Source organism: Girardinichthys multiradiatus, chromosome 12 (genome assembly GCF_021462225.1).
Source record: "Girardinichthys multiradiatus isolate DD_20200921_A chromosome 12, DD_fGirMul_XY1, whole genome shotgun sequence".
Classification (NCBI taxonomy): domain Eukaryota; kingdom Metazoa; phylum Chordata; class Actinopteri; order Cyprinodontiformes; family Goodeidae; genus Girardinichthys; species Girardinichthys multiradiatus.
Genome location: NC_061805.1, coordinates 42,551,855 through 42,569,869, shown reverse-complemented (window position 1 = coordinate 42,569,869; position 18,015 = coordinate 42,551,855). Strand labels below are relative to the sequence as shown.

Sequence of the window (18,015 nt, the reverse complement as noted above, 5' to 3'; positions counted from 1 at the left end):
TTCTTTAAACTCTTGGATAAATTCATCAAAAGAACAACTAAATTGATTACAGTCTGTAAATCTTGCTCTTTCCAGTTAATAAACCTAAGATGAATGCTATTTTTGCGTCATCAAGGGGGAAAGACTGTGGGGAACGATTAAACACCAATGAACACCGTAACAAAAATTCTCCACAACTACAGTTCTCACCGGAGAATTTTTTCAGATTAGGGGAGGTGACGTCACGGGAGTACAGAAGTTGTTGTGAGACCGGAGGAGAAACTGGTGACTCGATAGCTCTCTCTGGTGTTTGGGATGACAGGATGTTTAGGGCGTGTTGAAGGAGTGAAGCCATTTGATCTAGCTGTTGGTTTGAATGTCGTTGTTGTTCCATGAGGGTATGAAGTGTGGATCCATGTGGTTGGGTCTGGAGGCTGTGTTCACCTAAAGTCCTCCTAAGTGTCTCTGCTGGGTCAGATTGGCCTGAGTGTTCTGTCATAGTTTTTTTTACTGATTTGACCCAAATGCAGAATGACACTCAGGGGGCAGGAGAAAAGTTTAACAAGTTTATTTTGACAGGTAGTGCATGTTGAACTGGAACCGGGACTGGAGGCACAGCACTGTACGGGAAAGGAGGACAGGTAAGTACTCTGAAGATAAATTGGGATTACTGGGAACTGGATCAAGATCTTTGCTTACTGTTTGACGAAAAGTGGTTGGAGCGGAAGAATGATGCGTGTTTATGATATGCAAACCATGATTTCTTTATTTAGTTTTGCACTGAAGGCGGGACTCTTGCAAATCTTTCCTAAAACCGACCCCTCTTTTCTTTTAACATGTATTCAACAAAGGTCTCTTAACATCAAGGTATGCCTGAAGGTCAATTGTGGAAAAGGGTGCATATCAATGAAAGAAAAGTCTGAATATACAGTAAGTACATCCGTGAAAGTCTTACTCGTTTTTAAAAAATTGCATTGTGAATAGAAGCTTAAAGTTGCTTCCAAATCTCTGACCTGTTTTGGCCTTGTTTGCAAACATTTGGCCTTTAATGTCTGACCCTGCATTTCAAAATTGTTTTATTCTGTTTTTACATTTTGTTCATTTGTTTTTTTGTCATTTCAAATAAAAGGTATTAAAAGTGTTACCTACCCATTTCAGTTGTCTTCACTAAAGTTGTCTCAAAACATGCCAATATATTCTCTCTTAAACATAGGCGCTTGTGCAAAAAAAAAAGAGTTGTTGAGTAAGCAGAAAAAATCTCACGTTTCTAATTTGAAATGGTTTCCCAACTTTTTTCAGATTGAGCGAGATAAGGGCTCCAACTTGGCCTTCATGTTCCGGCTGCCGTTTGCTGCCGGCAGGGTGTTCAGTATCAGCATGCTCGACACACTGTTGTACCAGGTGGGATAACACCTCTAGGTTTGAACTTTGGTTCTTTATAGCAAAGATAGAAATACTTACAGACCTGAGGCATCGTTGGGTCTTTTGAAGAGTCTAGTTTGTCCTGCTGTATTGCCTCAGGAATTAATTTAGTGCCTGGTAAATTATCATACAGGCGTTTTATTTTTTCTCTGTTGACAGTCGTTTGTTAAGGACTACATGATCGGTATTACACGGCTTCTTCTTGGCCTGGACACAACACCCGGCTCTGGCTACCTGTGTGTTGTACGTAAGAAAACGTTAGAGTCTGAGTAGATAGACGTGTGCACTGTAAGAACTTGATCATTTGTTCTTCCTCCTCAGATGAAGATCACAGAAGAAGACTTGTGGATCAGGACTTACGGCCGGCTCTTCCAGAAATTCTGTTCTTCCAGTGCTGAGATTCCCATCGGCATCTACCGCACTGAGTCACACATGTTCTCAACGTTAGAGGCAAGTAAAGTTTGTTATCTTGCCTCATATCAGGTCTCCATCAGTGCATCAAATCGGGCTTTAATTTTCCATCTTATTTTTAAATCAGGGAGTTTTATTTAGATAGCATGTTTACTTTACAGTTGAACCAAGGCACCAGGAGAAGTCCTGATTTGGTTTATCATTAGTCTTTATTGCTGATGGTTTCATTATAACCTTTTGTGTCGATATTAGGTACTATAACCCCAAACCCAAGGATAAAAAACTGAACAACGCCACTCTGGGAATTTTACCCAGAGAATATTACCTTCGTGTTAGAAAAAGACGCACAGGTTCGTTTATAACAACACTTGTTCAACTGAGACAAGATCCAAATTTACAAAGTCAATTTATTAAATCCTAATTTAAAAATACTCTTTTAAAATACTTGTTATCAAAGAGAAAAAAAAAAAAAAAAGAAAAAAAAAACAATAAAAAAAAAAACCCACAGGAGCTGAGGTTACCGGTCGCAGGACCAGGGGTGAAAGTGAGCCGGTACGGTCCGGTACTGCGTACCCCTAAAAGATTCTGCGCCAGTACACAGTACCGGGAAGAACGGGTCTGCTATGAAGCAGTCATCCAGAACCAGTTACGGCTGCAAAAATTCACGAGCACACAAAGAACATCAGATCCGCTACCAATAGACAGTCTAAAACACGACTTAATCTGTTTATAAATATAGTTATTTTCCCCTCATTCCAAATAGTTTCTGAACTGTTCTGCTATGCTGGAGTCTCAATGCTCTTGCTTTGCTTCTCTCCCCTCGGAGCTCGAGGCTTTTATGAACGGCCAGCCTTTAAAACGAGCACCGCTACGTTTAATGTCTGTCTGCTCGCTGCTAAATACCCCAGTTAAAAGCAAAGAGAGAGAAACTAGTTGTGTTTCATGTTATTTTGCTGAATTACGACAACACAGTGTAGCTCGAAAACACCGCTTATGACCAGAGATTTCACATACGTTACACGAGAGCGCATGCGTGCTTACCTCCAAAACAGAGGGGTTGCGAAGGAGATCGATGCGTTCAATTTAATGAACTGGGAGATTTTACACAGGTGGTGCACAGACAAAAAAAGGCCGCTTGCATTAGGACAGGACGAACAATAAATCACTTACCATCTACAGACTTAAATAAAAAATAAAACAAAATAAAACCACCAAAATGTCAAATTTTTAATTTAAATGAAATCAAAACTTGACCACAATGCGGAGAACAATAACTTATTTGTTCAAAAGAAAAGACGGAAACTGAAGATGAAAAGTTATGCATCAGAAAATGGTTTATCATTGTTTGATGCATGGCAGTTCTTTAACAATTGAAATTATATTTACAGTACAGACCAAAGGTTTGGACACACCTTCTCATTCAAAGAGTTGTCTTTATTTTCATGACTATGAATATTGTAGCTTCACACTGAAGGCATCAAAACTATGAATTAACACATGTGGAATTATATACTGAACAAAAAGTGTGAAACAACTGAAAATATGTCTTATATTCTAGGTTCTTCAAAGTAGCCACCTTTTGCTTTGATTACTGCTCCGCACACTCTTGGCATTCTGTTGATGAGCTTCAAGAGGTAGTCACCTGAAATGGTTTTCACTTCACAGTTGTGCCCTGTCAGGTTTAATAAGTGGGATTTCAAGCCTTATAAATGGGGTTGGGACCATCAGTTGTGTTGTGCAGGAGGTGGATACAGTACACAGCTGATAGTCCTACTGAATAGACTGTTAGAATTTGTATTATGGCAAGAAAAAAGCAGCTAAGTAAAGAAAAACGAGTGGCCATCATTACTTTAAGAAATGAAGGTCAGTCAGTCCGAACAATTGGGAAAACTTTGAAAGTGTCCCCGAGTGCAGTTGCAAAAACCATCAAGTGCTACAAAGAAACTGGCTCACATGAGGACCGCCCCAGGAAAGGAAGACCAAGAGTCACCTCTGCTGCGGATGATAAGTTCATCCGAGTCACCAGCCTCAGAAATCGCAGGTTAACAGCAGCTCAGATTAGAGAACAGGTCAATGCCACACAGAGTTCTAGCAGCAGACACATCTCTAGAACAACTGTTAAGAGGAGACTGTGTGAATCAGGCCTTCATGGTAAAATAGCTGCTAGGAAACCACTGCTGAGGACAGGCAACAAGCAGAAGAGACTTGTTTGGGCTAAAGAACACAAGGAATGGACATTAGACCAGTGGAAATCTGTGCTTTGGTCTGATGAGTCCAAGTTTCAGATCTTTGGTTCCAACCACCGTGTCTTTGTGTGGCGCAGAAGAGGTGAACGGATGGACTCTACATGCCTGGTTCCCACCATGAAGCATGGAGGAGGAGGTGTGATGGTGTGAGGGTGCTTTGCTTGTGACACTGTTGGGGATTTATTCAAAATTGAAGGCATACAGAACCAGCATGGCTACCACAACATCTTGCAGCGGCATGCTATTCCATCCGGTTTGCATTTAGTTGGACCATCACTTAGTTTTTCAACAGGACAATGACCCCAAACACACCTCCAGGCTGTGTAAGGGCTATTTCACCAAGAAGTAGAGTGATGGGGTGCTGCGCCAGATGACCTGGCCTCCACAGTCACCAGACCTGAACCCAATCGAGATGGTTTGGGGTGAGCTGGACCGCAAAATGAAGGCAAAGGGCCAACAAGTGCTAAGCATCTCTGGGAACTCCTTCAAGACTGTTGGAAAACCATTTCAGGTGACTACCTCTTGAAGCTCATCAACAGAATGCCAAGAGTGTGCGGAGCAGTAATCAAAGCAAAAGGTGACTACTTTGAAGAACCTAGAATATAAGACATATTTTCAGTTGTTTCACACTTTTTTGTTCAGTATATAATTCCACGTGTGTTAATTCATAGTTTTGATGCCTTCAGTGTGAAGCTACAATATTCATAGTCATGAAAATAAAGTAAACTCTTTGAATGAGAAGGTGTGTCCAAACCTTTGGTCTGTACTAATTTTTATATATATATATATATATATATATATATATATATATATATATATATATATATATATAATATATATAATTTCTCCCTTATACAGACAGCCTACAGTAAAGTAAAGTATTGATGTTTTAATTAGTTTGACCTTTGCTGAGAGAGAAAGTTCTCGAGGGGGCCAGAGATGAGAGTAACAATTAACACACACACACACATTTTGTGTGTGTGTATATATATATATATATATATATATATACACACACATTTTGTGTGTGTGTATATATATATATGTATATATATATATATATATATATATATATATATATATATATAATATATATATATATATAATCTTTTATCATGCATTCCCCTCTTCTTTTATTTCACTCCTCTTTAAATTGGTTTCCTTAGTTTGTTTGCTTCAGTCGTTGTTGTAATAAGGGAATGTTGCAGCTGACAGCAACTATTACAAAACAGAAAAAGGAAATTAACTTTTTGGCTGGTTAACTTCTTTTTGTACTTTATTTGACAGTCATAGTTTATTTCATTTTGTTTCATTCAAATAAATTGGTTCTATGTGCAGGATATGTCACATAAAAAATGTAAATAAGATTTAATTTCCATCCTACTGATTTTGTCCGTTCCTGCCAAATAATTCAAATGAGTTTTTCTTTTCAAGTACTTTAAACATGTTGTCAAAGTAGTTTAATTTGATCCTATATCCTTTTAGGAAAACTTATTATTATGACAGATGACCCCCGATGAAATTAAAATGACTCACAGTGACCTCCTTGCCAGTAGATATTTTTTTATCAAAGTCACATTGACTATGGCTATGAGTAAAACATAGAAAATTACTTAAATCTTCAGCTGTCAGAGTGGGTGTGAAACGTCCCCCTGGTGGGTTAGGGTTCCCTGGAAAAATCAGGTACAAATGACCAAAACTACCAAAATACAAATGAGTGAATGGGTGAAATGACCAGCAGTCAACTGACAAACTTTGTATTAAATTGCAAAGGTTAATTTCCTGCTGTGCAAAATCAATTTTAGATAGTAAACATTCCATATTTACTATTTAATCTTGAAGCTTTAAATTATTTAGTTTGCTTTGAATGCTTCATCTTTGATTGCATCTTTCTTTGTTTGGATGTTCTCTTGGCTTTCTCTTTCAGAGGAAGGACAGTAATGCAAAGGTAAGTCTCTGTTCTGATTATCCACTTGGTTTGTACAAGTCAAGACAGACAAAAAGATGTGATATTGATGCCTAAAATCTATTAAAGAGAAATGCTTGTTGCTTTCAAAGTCAAATAAAAAGGTTTTTCCTCTTTACCCTGTTATTGTAGTCTCAGGTGTCCATCAATGCAGAGCATGGGGAGGAACAACGAGACCGTGGAGAGTCTTGGAAAGAGAAGACAGCCCACAGAAACTCCACCACGAGTGACCAATCAGAGCATCCGCTGCTGAGGAAAAAGAGCATGCAGTGGGCTCGACGGCTGAGCAGAAAGAACGCCAAGCCAGCGAGCAGAGCAGAGCGCATTTCGCAGCAGAGACTCAATCTGTATCAGCGCTCTGAGAGGCAGGAGTTGTCTGAGCTGGTCAAGAACCGGATGAAACATCTGGGAATCTTAACTGTGGGATATGGTGAGTGAAACATCAAGATGCCTAATGCTAAAATTCACTTAAGGAGTGGAGTTCTAACAAAATTTAACAATGTATAACTTAATGTCTACAAAGTTGTTGACAAGTATTTATTTTTATCTTTCCCCCATCTGAATGTGATAATCATTTACTCACAATGAGTCCAAAAATTATTAATGCAACTGTGAATGTTTGTTGCCTACAGTGGAGTGGTCAGGCCAAGAGATTTTTTTTTTTTTTTTTTTTTTTTTGTGGAGAATAGTCATAATATTACTACATAGAAATTCAGAATATTACCAGAATAAAGTTGTAGTATAATATTATGAGAATAAAGTTGTAACATTATGAGGAGAAAGCCGTAATATTACCAGAATAAAGTTGTACAATTACCAATATAAACTTGTAAGCTAACATTATGAGAATAAACTCATAATATTACCAGAATAAAGTCATATTACCAGAATAAATTAATTCTTGTAAAATTCTGACTTTATTCTTGTAATATGACCACTTTATTCTGTTAATAAAAAAAAAAAATCTCTTAGCCCGGAGTTGCAGATTGGAGTTGTGGTTCAGTAAGCATTTATATTTTAAATTGCAGTTTGGAAGCAGACATAATATAGTTGATTGGATGTATACTCAGTGAGCAAACCTTACACAGATCAACTGACTACAGTACCCTTTTATATGCATTAATCAGCCTGACTAATTTTAGCCCACAGACTCAACTTTTATCTTATTTTTCGTTTGTAAAACACCTCAATGGGGTTTGTTCCCACCAAACTGATTACAGTGCTTAACTGGTGGTAGTACTTGCCTATACCCCTTCACACTATTGCCCATCTGTTTCAGTGGCGTAGGAAGACACAATGCAGGCTGGATGTTTGAAACTGAAAGTAAAACCGACAGCTTAACCTACTTTCTGATCACTTGAGGTGAAAGCAAAAATAGAATGAGATAGGGACATTGAAGGAAAAGTAATTTGTCCCATCCTGACGCAGTAGAACACTGAATTCTAAACACTTGATTCCAGTACACATGCACTATTCAGACTAGCTTGGAAAGTCAGTCAGTCAGTCATTTACTATACCGCTTCTCCCATACTGGGTCGCGGGGAAGCTGGTGCCTATCTCCAGCAGTCTATGGGCGGAAGGCGGGGTACACCCTGGACAGGTTGCCAGTCCATTGCAGGGCAACACACAAACAACCACGCACACACTCATTCACACACCTAAGGGCAATTTAGAGAGACCATTTAACCCAACAGGCATGTCTTTGGACTGTGGGAGGAAGCCGTAGTACCCGGTAAGAACCCACGTATGCATACATAACATACAAACTCCTAGCAGAACCCAGGACCTTCTTGCTGCAAGGCAACAGTGCTACCAACTGCGCCACTGTGCAGCCCCTAGCTTGGAAAGTGACATGCATAATAAAAAACATGACAGGACATCATTTTCCATTAAATCCTCTTAAATTCTTCATGTTTAGACCAATGCTTTTTTATACAACAGCATACATGCAAAGATAGGAAGCAGTGGGATAGCAGCTTTATCATCAGTTCTTTCTGTTTCACTGTTGCAAGCTTTTTCACATTTTTCAGCTGTTTGTTTTGGTATGGCTTGTCACAGGGGTATCAGGGTCAATATGCCACCTAGAGCTGTGCCAACAGCCACTGCTTGCAGCGGAAATCCGTTAATAAAAGCATTGTTGGTGTTTTAATATCACCAGGTTGTTTCGATACATCCTGCATGAAATGTGTGTAATTCCTATTTACACAGCTGCTGGTTCATGTTTACCAGACATCAGCTAGTGAGGACTGTATGAGCGTTCACAAACACTAACTGTTGTTAAAAACAACATTAAAAAACTTTGCAGGTGATATTAGGATGTCTGTTTGCAGGAATACTGAGATGAATAACATGATTTGTGTAATTAGACTGTCTTCCTCCATTGCGATTATCCACAAAAATTCAGAATACAACAGAGAGAGGTTCAAACTGTTAACTGGAAGAGATGTCAACACTGATGAAAGCTGGCTCTCTGAATGTGCAAAACCAAACTAGATCTTTCACAGAACCTGTTAAGATCTGATTCAAACCCCATCTTTGTTTGGCACTGGATTCATTTTGGTGGAAAAACCCTGGGGTAATTTTTCATAAGCCTTGATTTTGACTAAGGACCTTCACTCTGCAAAGTGAACTTGGTTTAGTTGATTTTAGCCAATATTTTGGAAGGATTACGGTAGTCCGTCACAGTTTGAAGCTCATATGGTTTGTACATTTTTATTTTCTTTATGAAAAATGTGACATAAAGCCTTGAGGGGAGCCATTTAAAACCATTTGTCAATACTGTTGAAATCAAAAGGCATCCATGTCTTTCTTAGTACTATTTAAGGTGATTATTAGATGGGGAAAGGGTCATGACCACTTTCATCAAACCACCATGTCCACTGGTTTATTTGATAATAATATTACAATAAAACTAAAACTGGAAAAGTTAGAAACTTTTTTAAGGTCAGAATTAATATTTTGCCCACTGAGGCTCAACTCAACCAGTTAAATTATTCTGTTGTGAGATTAGCTGTGTTTAAAACTCCAGTTTGTACTCTGGCTATTTTACCTCATCCACTTCTCTCCATCGTGAATATATTTAATTTCACTAAGTACCATGATCCTTCAGAAAATCTCATTTCCTTGGTAAGCCTCATTAACATTCATGGAGCCATAATTCACACATATAATCATACCAACATGTGAACATGAGCTTTATGAAGCATGGTTATCCGGATGCATTACACCTTAAATCAGTTGCATTTGGCCTGCATTCTCTTCTGCTCAGTTTTATGCATTTTCTTCTCTCTGCCTAATGCTTAAAAACAAACACAGAATCACAATCTAGATGTATTGCACCTGTAAGCCTTTGTGTTTAATGTGGATATGATACATTAAAAAAAGTCTACACACCCTTTTGAAATGCCAGGTTAAACCCTGATAAATCATTTAAAAACTTTCCCATCCTTAATTTGACATGTGTCCTGTACATTTCAAATAAAAAGCAAATAAATAAACATGTAAGAGGAAAAAACATTTTAAAATAAAAAAGCTAAATCAACCTGGTTGCATGGGTGTGAACATCCTCAAACTAATACTCCGTTGAAATACCCTTTGATTTATTTACAGCAGTTTTCTTAGTCTGTGTGGTGGAAATTAAACCTTTAAATAATCTTGTGAAACAACCAGTTGGTTATATAGTAAGATGAAATATGTATTCACTGTTGCAACAGGAGAGTGCCAGACCAAAACCATCAGGCTTTACAATGACACTCTAAGCACAGCTACCACTCAAAGTATTTTATACCCCCCTATTTTCCTATTTAAAGAATATATATGGATAAATAAACATAGGTAATTATAAAATTATTCTTCCGTCACCATCTCAGCACCCCGAAACTTAATGAAGTTTCTGTTGCCAGGCAACAGTGCTACCATCTGCGCCACCATGCAGCCCCTGTGCCAAACATCATTTGAAATTGTGGCCCAAAGTCAAAGTCTGGTTTCATCGGACCATGACACATTTTTCAAAAGGCTTTGGGAGATTTTAGCCAGGGCTAGATGATTTGTTTGGGAAAAAGGTGTCTGTCTTGCAACTCTACTCCTTAGTCCAGACATATGGAGATTACATATCCGGCCAGTTTCCCTCTAGTCTTTTTATCAATTATGCAGAAGCATCTAGTTTTAGGATCGTCATCCCTTGTTCCATATTTTCTTAAACTATATCAAACTATGGCTTTAGCTAAAGAATGGAAATTTCAGGAAAATCCTACTTGGATGTACTACTTATGTGTACTCACACACGACTGATTGTGGGAATTTAATCAGAAAGTGCTTCAACAAAGTTCTCATTTAAGGTTATTGCAGCTTTCCTATTTTTTTACGTTTTTCCCCTCTGAAAGATGTTTTGTTTTTTAGTTGAATTGTCATAATAAAGGTGGGAAAAGTTCTCAAATGATTTATCTGTGTTATTTCCTCAAAATCACAAAAACCTGGCCTTAAACTTTTGCTGCAGGATGATAACATACAAAAAAAATCATCTGGAGGTGTTTCTGTGCACACAGCAATGCTTGGCCTCTTTGCTTTGCTCTCACGTGTCACAAAAAAGGTTTCAAAGGCTTTCACTGCCCACCTGATCTTTTTATTTCTTTATGTTTTTCTCCTTCTTTCTCTGTCTCCCTTCTCTTGGCTTGTAGAGGATGTTTCTAATCTCACTGCGAGTGATGTCATGAATCGAGTGAATCTAGGATATTTGCAAGGTAATCTATGTTATTCATAACCCATTTTTACAAAATGAGTGCTTACGGAGAAAGGAATTTGTCCTTTCGCTAGCATCCAATAAAGATTAATGCTTTGAATTAAAACCTTGAAGTTAACAGTGAATGCTGTTGCTTAGAGTTGCAGGCTATTTCAGAGCAGCCGTATACAGAGGGGACAAGGCCGTCAGGTTAGCTGGTTGATCACAGTACTGCAACTTCACTGCATGGGTGTGAGTGTGGGTGTGTGGGTGTTTCTTTCTATGTGTTTCCTGCCAGAAGGAGTGGTAGATCAGCAGCGAACCACTCACTTTCCTGTCTCTCTCTTCCTGTCTCTCTGTCTATCTGGTCTTTGCTGCATTGTGTCCATGTGAGGTGACGTCCCAAATGGCTAGAGTCCTGCAGGGCATCAGAGTATGGCTTAAAGAGTGGAGTGGAGTGCATTATGTCTGTAGATGGAAGGTTAGACTCAGAATACAAGTTTCTTCTGATTGTAGAGAAGTAAAGAGCATTCTGCACAGTAGGACCCCTTTATCTCTAGCTTGTCTATTTCTTTCCAAACATCAGTGGACCTTAGAGTGTATTGTTGCTTTATACCATGGTCATTATCCCCCTGTTAATCAGTGTCTGCTGTTTGGGTATTCACGAAATTAACAACAGGTGCACTAAAGGTGTAACTTTGAAATGACCCCAAAAACAGAAATGGTTTTGCAGGTGGAGGCCACAGACATTTCTTCCTCCTCGTAGTTTTTTTTTTTTTTTTTTGCTTTCAGAGGTTGTTTTTTTTTATCAGGATCAGTGTCACTACTGGTAGCATGAGGCGATGGCTAGACCCTACAGAGGCTGCAAAGGCAGTCCAACTCCACCAGGATGGCACATCAATACCTGCCATTGCCATTGCTGTGTCTCTCAGCACAGTCTCAAGAGCATGGAGAGGTTTCCAGGAGTCAGGCAGTTACTCTGGAAGAGCTGGACAGGACTGTCCGAGGTCCTTAACCCATCAGGAGGACTGGTATCTGCTCCTTTGTGCAAGAAGGAACAGGATGAGTGCTACCAGAGCCCTACAAAGGTGACTTCCAGCAGGCACTGGTGTGAATGACCAAACCATTAGAAACAGACTTCATTAGGGGGACCTGAGGGCCCGACAATCTCTAGGAGGCCATGTGCTCACAGTCTGGCATTGTGGAGTTCATTGGCATTTGCCAGAGAACAGAATTGGCAGGTTCCACACTGGCACCCAGTTCTTTTCACAGATAAGAACAGGTTTACTCTGTGCTAATTGTCACTGCATGAACTGACAGTACATACATTAGAAATCCATCATCACTGAACACAGCTCTTTTTTAAATGAACAACCTCAAATTAAAACATTAGCTAGCATCCTTCATTATTGGATCAATACATTTCCTCCACCTGTCAGTAACAAACCTGTGGCCATGGTATAATCCTTATCTAACACTCCAAGGGTTGTGTTATAAAGTGTGTATTAGAGGAGATACTGTACAAACCATAATGTCAGTGAGGAGAGTAAACTTTGAGCCGATGAGCCAGAAGTTTGACCTGTTCCACTCTCACACTCCCAATGTGTTCTGCTTCACTCTCAGTTTGGTTGGAGTCGCTCTGCGTTTGGTCTGCTCTGACGGATGCTGGAGCATGTCTTCTGTGTCTGTGGGTTTGTCACACGTCACCTCAGGGCTGGGTGGGGAACTGGGGAAGCTGAGTGTGCTGTCCTGTGGCATGGTCCTGCCAGCCTGCAGCTCTACTGTGGTATGTGCAGGACGTGAAGGGAATGCAATGGAGGGGTTATATTTGTTGCGGACGCTGTCTGCATGTTGGCACCATTTTGAAGCTGCGCATGGTGGTTCTGTTCGGGTCAGCGGGCAGCATGTGGGCCTCCCCTTGTTCCACAGAGTGGCCTGTCAGTAACGGTTAGCCCTTCTCTCTTTCCCAAACCGCCTGGCTTTGTAAAGGGCCACAAGCAGGTGGGTGATGGAGACACATGCGCCCTCCTTTCCCTTCCTCCGTCCATCACAAAGTGCATTAGGAACCACAGCCAGAAAGCACTTAACACAAGCACACCTGAACACAACACAGACTGATATAGGTACATTCTTCTGGGAAAGTTTAAATCACTTTCCTCTTATTGATTATTAATTAAATAACTTTTGTCTCATTAAGCTGTAAAATTAAACATAAAATATTTTCAAGTATCAAGAATGTTTATAGAGGAAACTCAATTGCTTAAAATAGTAATAATAAAACATTTAGATAGTGTACAATATCACATTATTTAAGGGATAGATCAAACAATTATATGATGGCAAAGCATATGATTGCAATTTGGTTGTTAAGAATATGAATATTACATATCACTGATAGGTAAAAGTACATATTTGGTATCTTTCTTTATTGTCAGTAAATGCAGGTAAATGTCTTTACTTATTGACAAGTTCACTAATAGAAAATTCCAACTCATCCCTACTGATCTATGGTTAGCCATTTAAAAAAACAAAAACTTTATTGGTAGTTTTTTTAGAACAACTTATCTTTAGCATTCAGATTTAACTCTTCACTTTATGAGAGCCGAAATAAAGTCTCTAATCTCAGAACTCATGAATAGTTTTACCACTCAGATTTGTTATGTTGAATCGCTTTCCTCATAAATATATTTAATCTCCTTTATTTAAGTTAGTTTTCTAAATGCTTAAAGAGTTGTTTAACATTCTGATTAAGTTTAATAATGCGGAAAATGTCAAGGTTTCATAACCACAAGCTTTGAAGGTTTATTTGTACATTTTGGACCGTTCTTGTTTAGGCAGAGCTGTGTCAGGTTAGATAACCTTTATCTTACTGAGTTTGCCACAGTCAAGCATAAGTAATTGTTGTTGTTGATAGATTTCACTGGAGGTTGAAAAAAAAAAATAGCTGAAGAAAAAACACCCAATTGAGCTCAGAATCCAAACTTTTCTATTGTTATGTGAACCAATTATGAATTTATTTAATAGATGTAAAATTTCCTGTTCATTTTCTTTTTAAAAGTTGTCCAGGGTTTATAGATTATGTATGTGTATCAGTATTCACTAAATTGAAATGCTGATAACAGTGAAAGACAGTTTCAGTTTGGCTTTATTCAAATCACGAAATATAATAAAACAGTAAAACGTAAATCCAATATTTATGCATTCTAAATGTTAAACTCAAATTATGTTTTCTCCTTAGCAGTGGTTACAAACCTTTACTCTGAAATCAGATTTTAAAAACAGGGGAATGTCATGAGTTTAGAAGCCCAATTTTTTTGGCTGATTAACGGTCTAATGGAGGAGGATGAGGGAGGGCTCTAGAGCGGCTCTAAGGGTCTCCTCTGCCTCTTTTTACAGATGAGATGAACGACCACCATAACACGCTGTCCTACGTCCTCATCAATCCTCCTCCCGACACCATGCTTGAGCTCAACGACATCGTGTAAGACCGGGTTTTCAATTCAATTCAGTTCAGTTTATTTATATTGCGCCAATTCACAACACGTCGTCTCAAGGCACTTCACAAAAGTCAGGTACATACATTCCAATTAATCCTAATCATTGAACAGTGCAGTCAGATTCAGTTATTTATTCAAACTGGATAAAATGTTTTTCTATCTAAAGAAACCCAGCAGATTGCATCCAGTCAGTGACTTGCAGCATTCACTCCTCCTGGATGAGCATGTAGAGACAGTGGACAGTCACTGGTGTTGACTTTGCAGCAATCCCTCATACTGAGCATGCATGTAGCGACAGTGGAGAGGAAAAACTCCCTTTTAACAGGAAGAAACCTCCAGCAGAACCAGGATCAGTGTGAGCGGCCATCTGCCACGACCGACTGGGGGTTTGAGAGAACAGAGCAGAGACACAAAGAGAACAAAGAAGCACTGATCCAGGAGTACTTTCTATGGGAAGGAAAAGTAAATGTTAATGGATGTAGCTCCTTTAGTCGTTTCACCTAGAAAGAAAGAACAGATAAACTCTGAGCCAATTTTCAAGGATAGAGTCTAAAAGAGAGCACATATAATTAGTTACAGTAAAAGCTCAGTCAATTGCTATGTCTAGGAGAGAGAAAGGGTTAAACACTGAAATACAGGGCCATGTGGGTCATCTGTAGAAGGTGAGCATTAAGTTGTTGCCAGCAGAAGCTTGGATGATGCCCCTCTCCAGAAAGGTGTCACAGGTAGACACAGAGTCAAGCCGGGTGTAGCTTCTAGGAAGAGAAAAGAGAGAGAACATAAAGTTAAAAACTGAAATAACAGCAAATAATGCAGCATTGGAGAGTAGTGTGAGAATGTAGCGAAGAGGCCTAAGCCTATAGCAGCATAACTACACAGATAGTTTCAGTTTATTTATTTACATAACGCTTATTTACAACAATGTCGGGGCCGGCGGGGAGGCCAGACCAAACCACCCAGTGCCAGAGCCTGGCCACCCCAGAATGGGCCACGTGTAGGGGCACTAAGTAAAATAATAAACTGGTATAGTTTGTCCATCTAGAGCCCACTGATGGCCATTGTTATACAAAAACCACAAGGATCGGGATACCTTTCTCTGTCAGACTGATTATAACAATTGGAAAAGAGAAGGGGTCATACAGGTAGCAGAAATGGAGGGTGTGTTTGCACCTCAACCATAACTGAGTCGGTTTAGGCTAAACCTGACTCGCCCTTACTCCAACCAACAGGGAGGGAGGAAGGCGGAGGAAAAATATAAGGAAGATAGCTCAGGATAACCTAAGCCACTCTAACTATAAGCTTTATCAAAAGGGAAAGTTTTAAGCCTAGCCTTAAAAGTAGACAGGGTGTCTGCCTCATGGACCAAAACTGGGAGCTGGTTCCACAGGAGAGGAGCCTGATAATTAAAGGATGTGTCTCCCATTCTACTTCTAGAGGCTCTAGGAACCACCAGTAAACCTGCAGTCTGAGAAAGACTCTGTTAGGAACGTATGGAACAATCAGATCTCTGATGTATGATGGAGCTAGATCATTAAGGGCTTTATATGTGAAAAAGAGAATTTTAAATCTGTTCTGGATTTAACAAGGAGCCAATGAAGGGAAGCTAAAATAGGAGAAATATGATCTATCTTTTTAATTTTCATCAGAACTCTTGCTGCAGCATTTTGAATCAGCTGAAGGCTGTTAACTGCATTTTGTGGACATCCTGATAGTAAAGAATTACAATAGTCCAGCCTTGAAGTAACAAATGCATGGACTAGTTTTTCAGCGTCACTCCTGGATAGGATATTTCTAATTTTGGCAATGTTCCGGAGATGAAAGAAGGAAATCCTAGAAACCTGTTTAATATAGGATTTAAATGACATGTTCTGGTCAAAAATAACACCAAGGTTTTTTTTACTTTATTACCAGAGGTCAATTTAATGCCATCCAGGTTAAGTGATTGACTAAGCAATTTCTTTTTTAAAGACTCCGGTCCAAAGACAACAACTTCTGTCTTGTCTGCATTTAGAAGCAAAAAAATTAAAGTCATCCGAATTTTTATGTCTTCAAGACATGCTTGTAGTCTATCTAACTGGTTGGGCTCATCAGGATTTATGGATAAGTAAAGCTGAGTATCATCAGCGTAACAATGAAAATTTATCCCATGCTGCCTGATAATTTGACCTATTGGAAGCATATATATAGTAAAGAGAATTGGCCCAAGTACTGAACCCTGTGGTACTCCACAATTAACCCTGGAGTTTAAAGATGATTTGTCATTTACATGAACAAACTAGAATCTGTCAGACAGGTAAGATTTAAACCAGCCTAGCGCTGTTCCCCTGATCCCTACAGCATATTCCAGCCTTTCTAAGAGAATATTGTGATCGACTGTATCAAATGCAGCACTGAGATCTAACAGAACCAGAACAGACACAAGTCCATTATCTGAGGCCATAAGAATATCATTAGTGACTTTCAGCAGAGCTGTTTTAGTGCTATGATGAGCTCTGAAACCTGACTGAAACTCTTCAAACAGGTCATTGTTGTATAAATGCTCACACATTTGATTAGCAACAATTTTCTCAAGAATTTTAGATAAGAATGGAAGATTGGATATAGGTCTGTAATTTATTAAGTCATCTCGATCAAGCGAAGGTTTCTTAAGTAAAGGTTTAATTACAGCTAACTTAAAAGCCTGTGGTACATATCCATTTACTAAGGATAGATTAATCAAATCTAAAATGGGGCTGGTAATCAGAGGGAACACTTCCTTAAATAATTTGGTTGGGATTGGGTCTAACATACAAGTTGAAGGTTTAGATTAAGCTAATATTTCTGATAACTCAGGAAGCTTCACAGGATCAAAACAGTCCAAACACAAATCAAGTTCTACAGTTATTTTCAATGTTGTTCAATTGTTGTTGTTGTTCAATTAAAATATTACTGTTACTTACATTTTCATGTGGTTTTAGTCTGTAGTTATATTGATCAATGATCTGCTCATGTGAGGCTAATGATGTATCTTGATCTAGCACCTTTTATGTTTTAACAAAGAGGCAAACATTAATGTATAAATCAGCCGAACACCGATATTAGTTTTGGTGCAATCCCTTTTGGACAAACATATACTTACATTGACTTGTAAAAGTATTAACCCCCTTGGCGTTTTTCATGTTTTGTTACCTGGAATTAAAATGGATTGACTGTTTGCACCATTCATTTTACAGAACATGCTTAAAAAACTTTAGCCTGCATAAATGTGCTTCCAATGTGAAGATGAGGGATCTGATGGTGCTCCGTGGGAGCATCAAAGATTTTGATCATTTTTTATAACCCCAAACTGACTTGTAATTCTCAACAACTTTATCCCTGACTTGTTTGGAGAGCTCCTTGGTCTTCAGGGTGGGATGCCTCTGGTTTAGTTGTGTTGCAGCCTCTGGGGCCTTTCAGAAAAGGCATGTTTAAACCGACAGATTATGTGACACTTAGATTCCACACAGGTGGACTTTATTCCACTCAATATGTGACTTTTGAAGGTAATTGGTTCCACCAGAACCTTTTAGGATCTTCACAGTAAAGGGGACAGACATATGCACATGCCAATTTTTAGTCTTTTCTTTTTTTGTTTTTTATTCTTTTTTTTCTATATTGTTTCTCAATTCACTTCACCAACTTAGACTATTTTGTGCAGATCCATCATATAAAGTAGGATTAAAAACATTTAAATTACAGGTTGGAATGTAGCCAAATAGGTAAAAAGTCAAGGGAGGTGAATACTTTTGCAAGGCGCTG

The 18,015-nt window shown here is 38.8% G+C and overlaps 1 protein-coding gene across 19 annotated transcripts in view; it reads left to right on the top strand.

The window, feature by feature from the left end:
* kcnt1b (potassium sodium-activated channel subfamily T member 1b) overlaps positions 1-18,015 on the top strand; it is a 128,691-nt gene that overhangs the window by 104,791 nt on the left and 5,885 nt on the right. For 7 of the 19 annotated variants that reach the window (XM_047380910.1, XM_047380905.1, XM_047380903.1 and 4 more), the window contains 9 exons: positions 1,279-1,380; positions 1,561-1,644; positions 1,723-1,851; positions 5,986-6,006; positions 6,157-6,454; positions 10,701-10,763; positions 10,901-10,951; positions 12,731-12,742; positions 14,138-14,222. In XM_047380910.1, coding sequence (XP_047236866.1) covers positions 1,279-1,380; positions 1,561-1,644; positions 1,723-1,851; positions 5,986-6,006; positions 6,157-6,454; positions 10,701-10,763; positions 10,901-10,951; positions 12,731-12,742; positions 14,138-14,222 — 845 coding nt within the window. The remainder of the gene's footprint in view (positions 1-1,278; positions 1,381-1,560; positions 1,645-1,722; positions 1,852-5,985; positions 6,007-6,156; positions 6,455-10,700; positions 10,764-10,900; positions 10,952-12,730; positions 12,743-14,137; positions 14,223-18,015) is intronic. The other 12 variants (XM_047380922.1, XM_047380919.1, XM_047380917.1 and 9 more) reach the window with 9 other exon arrangements.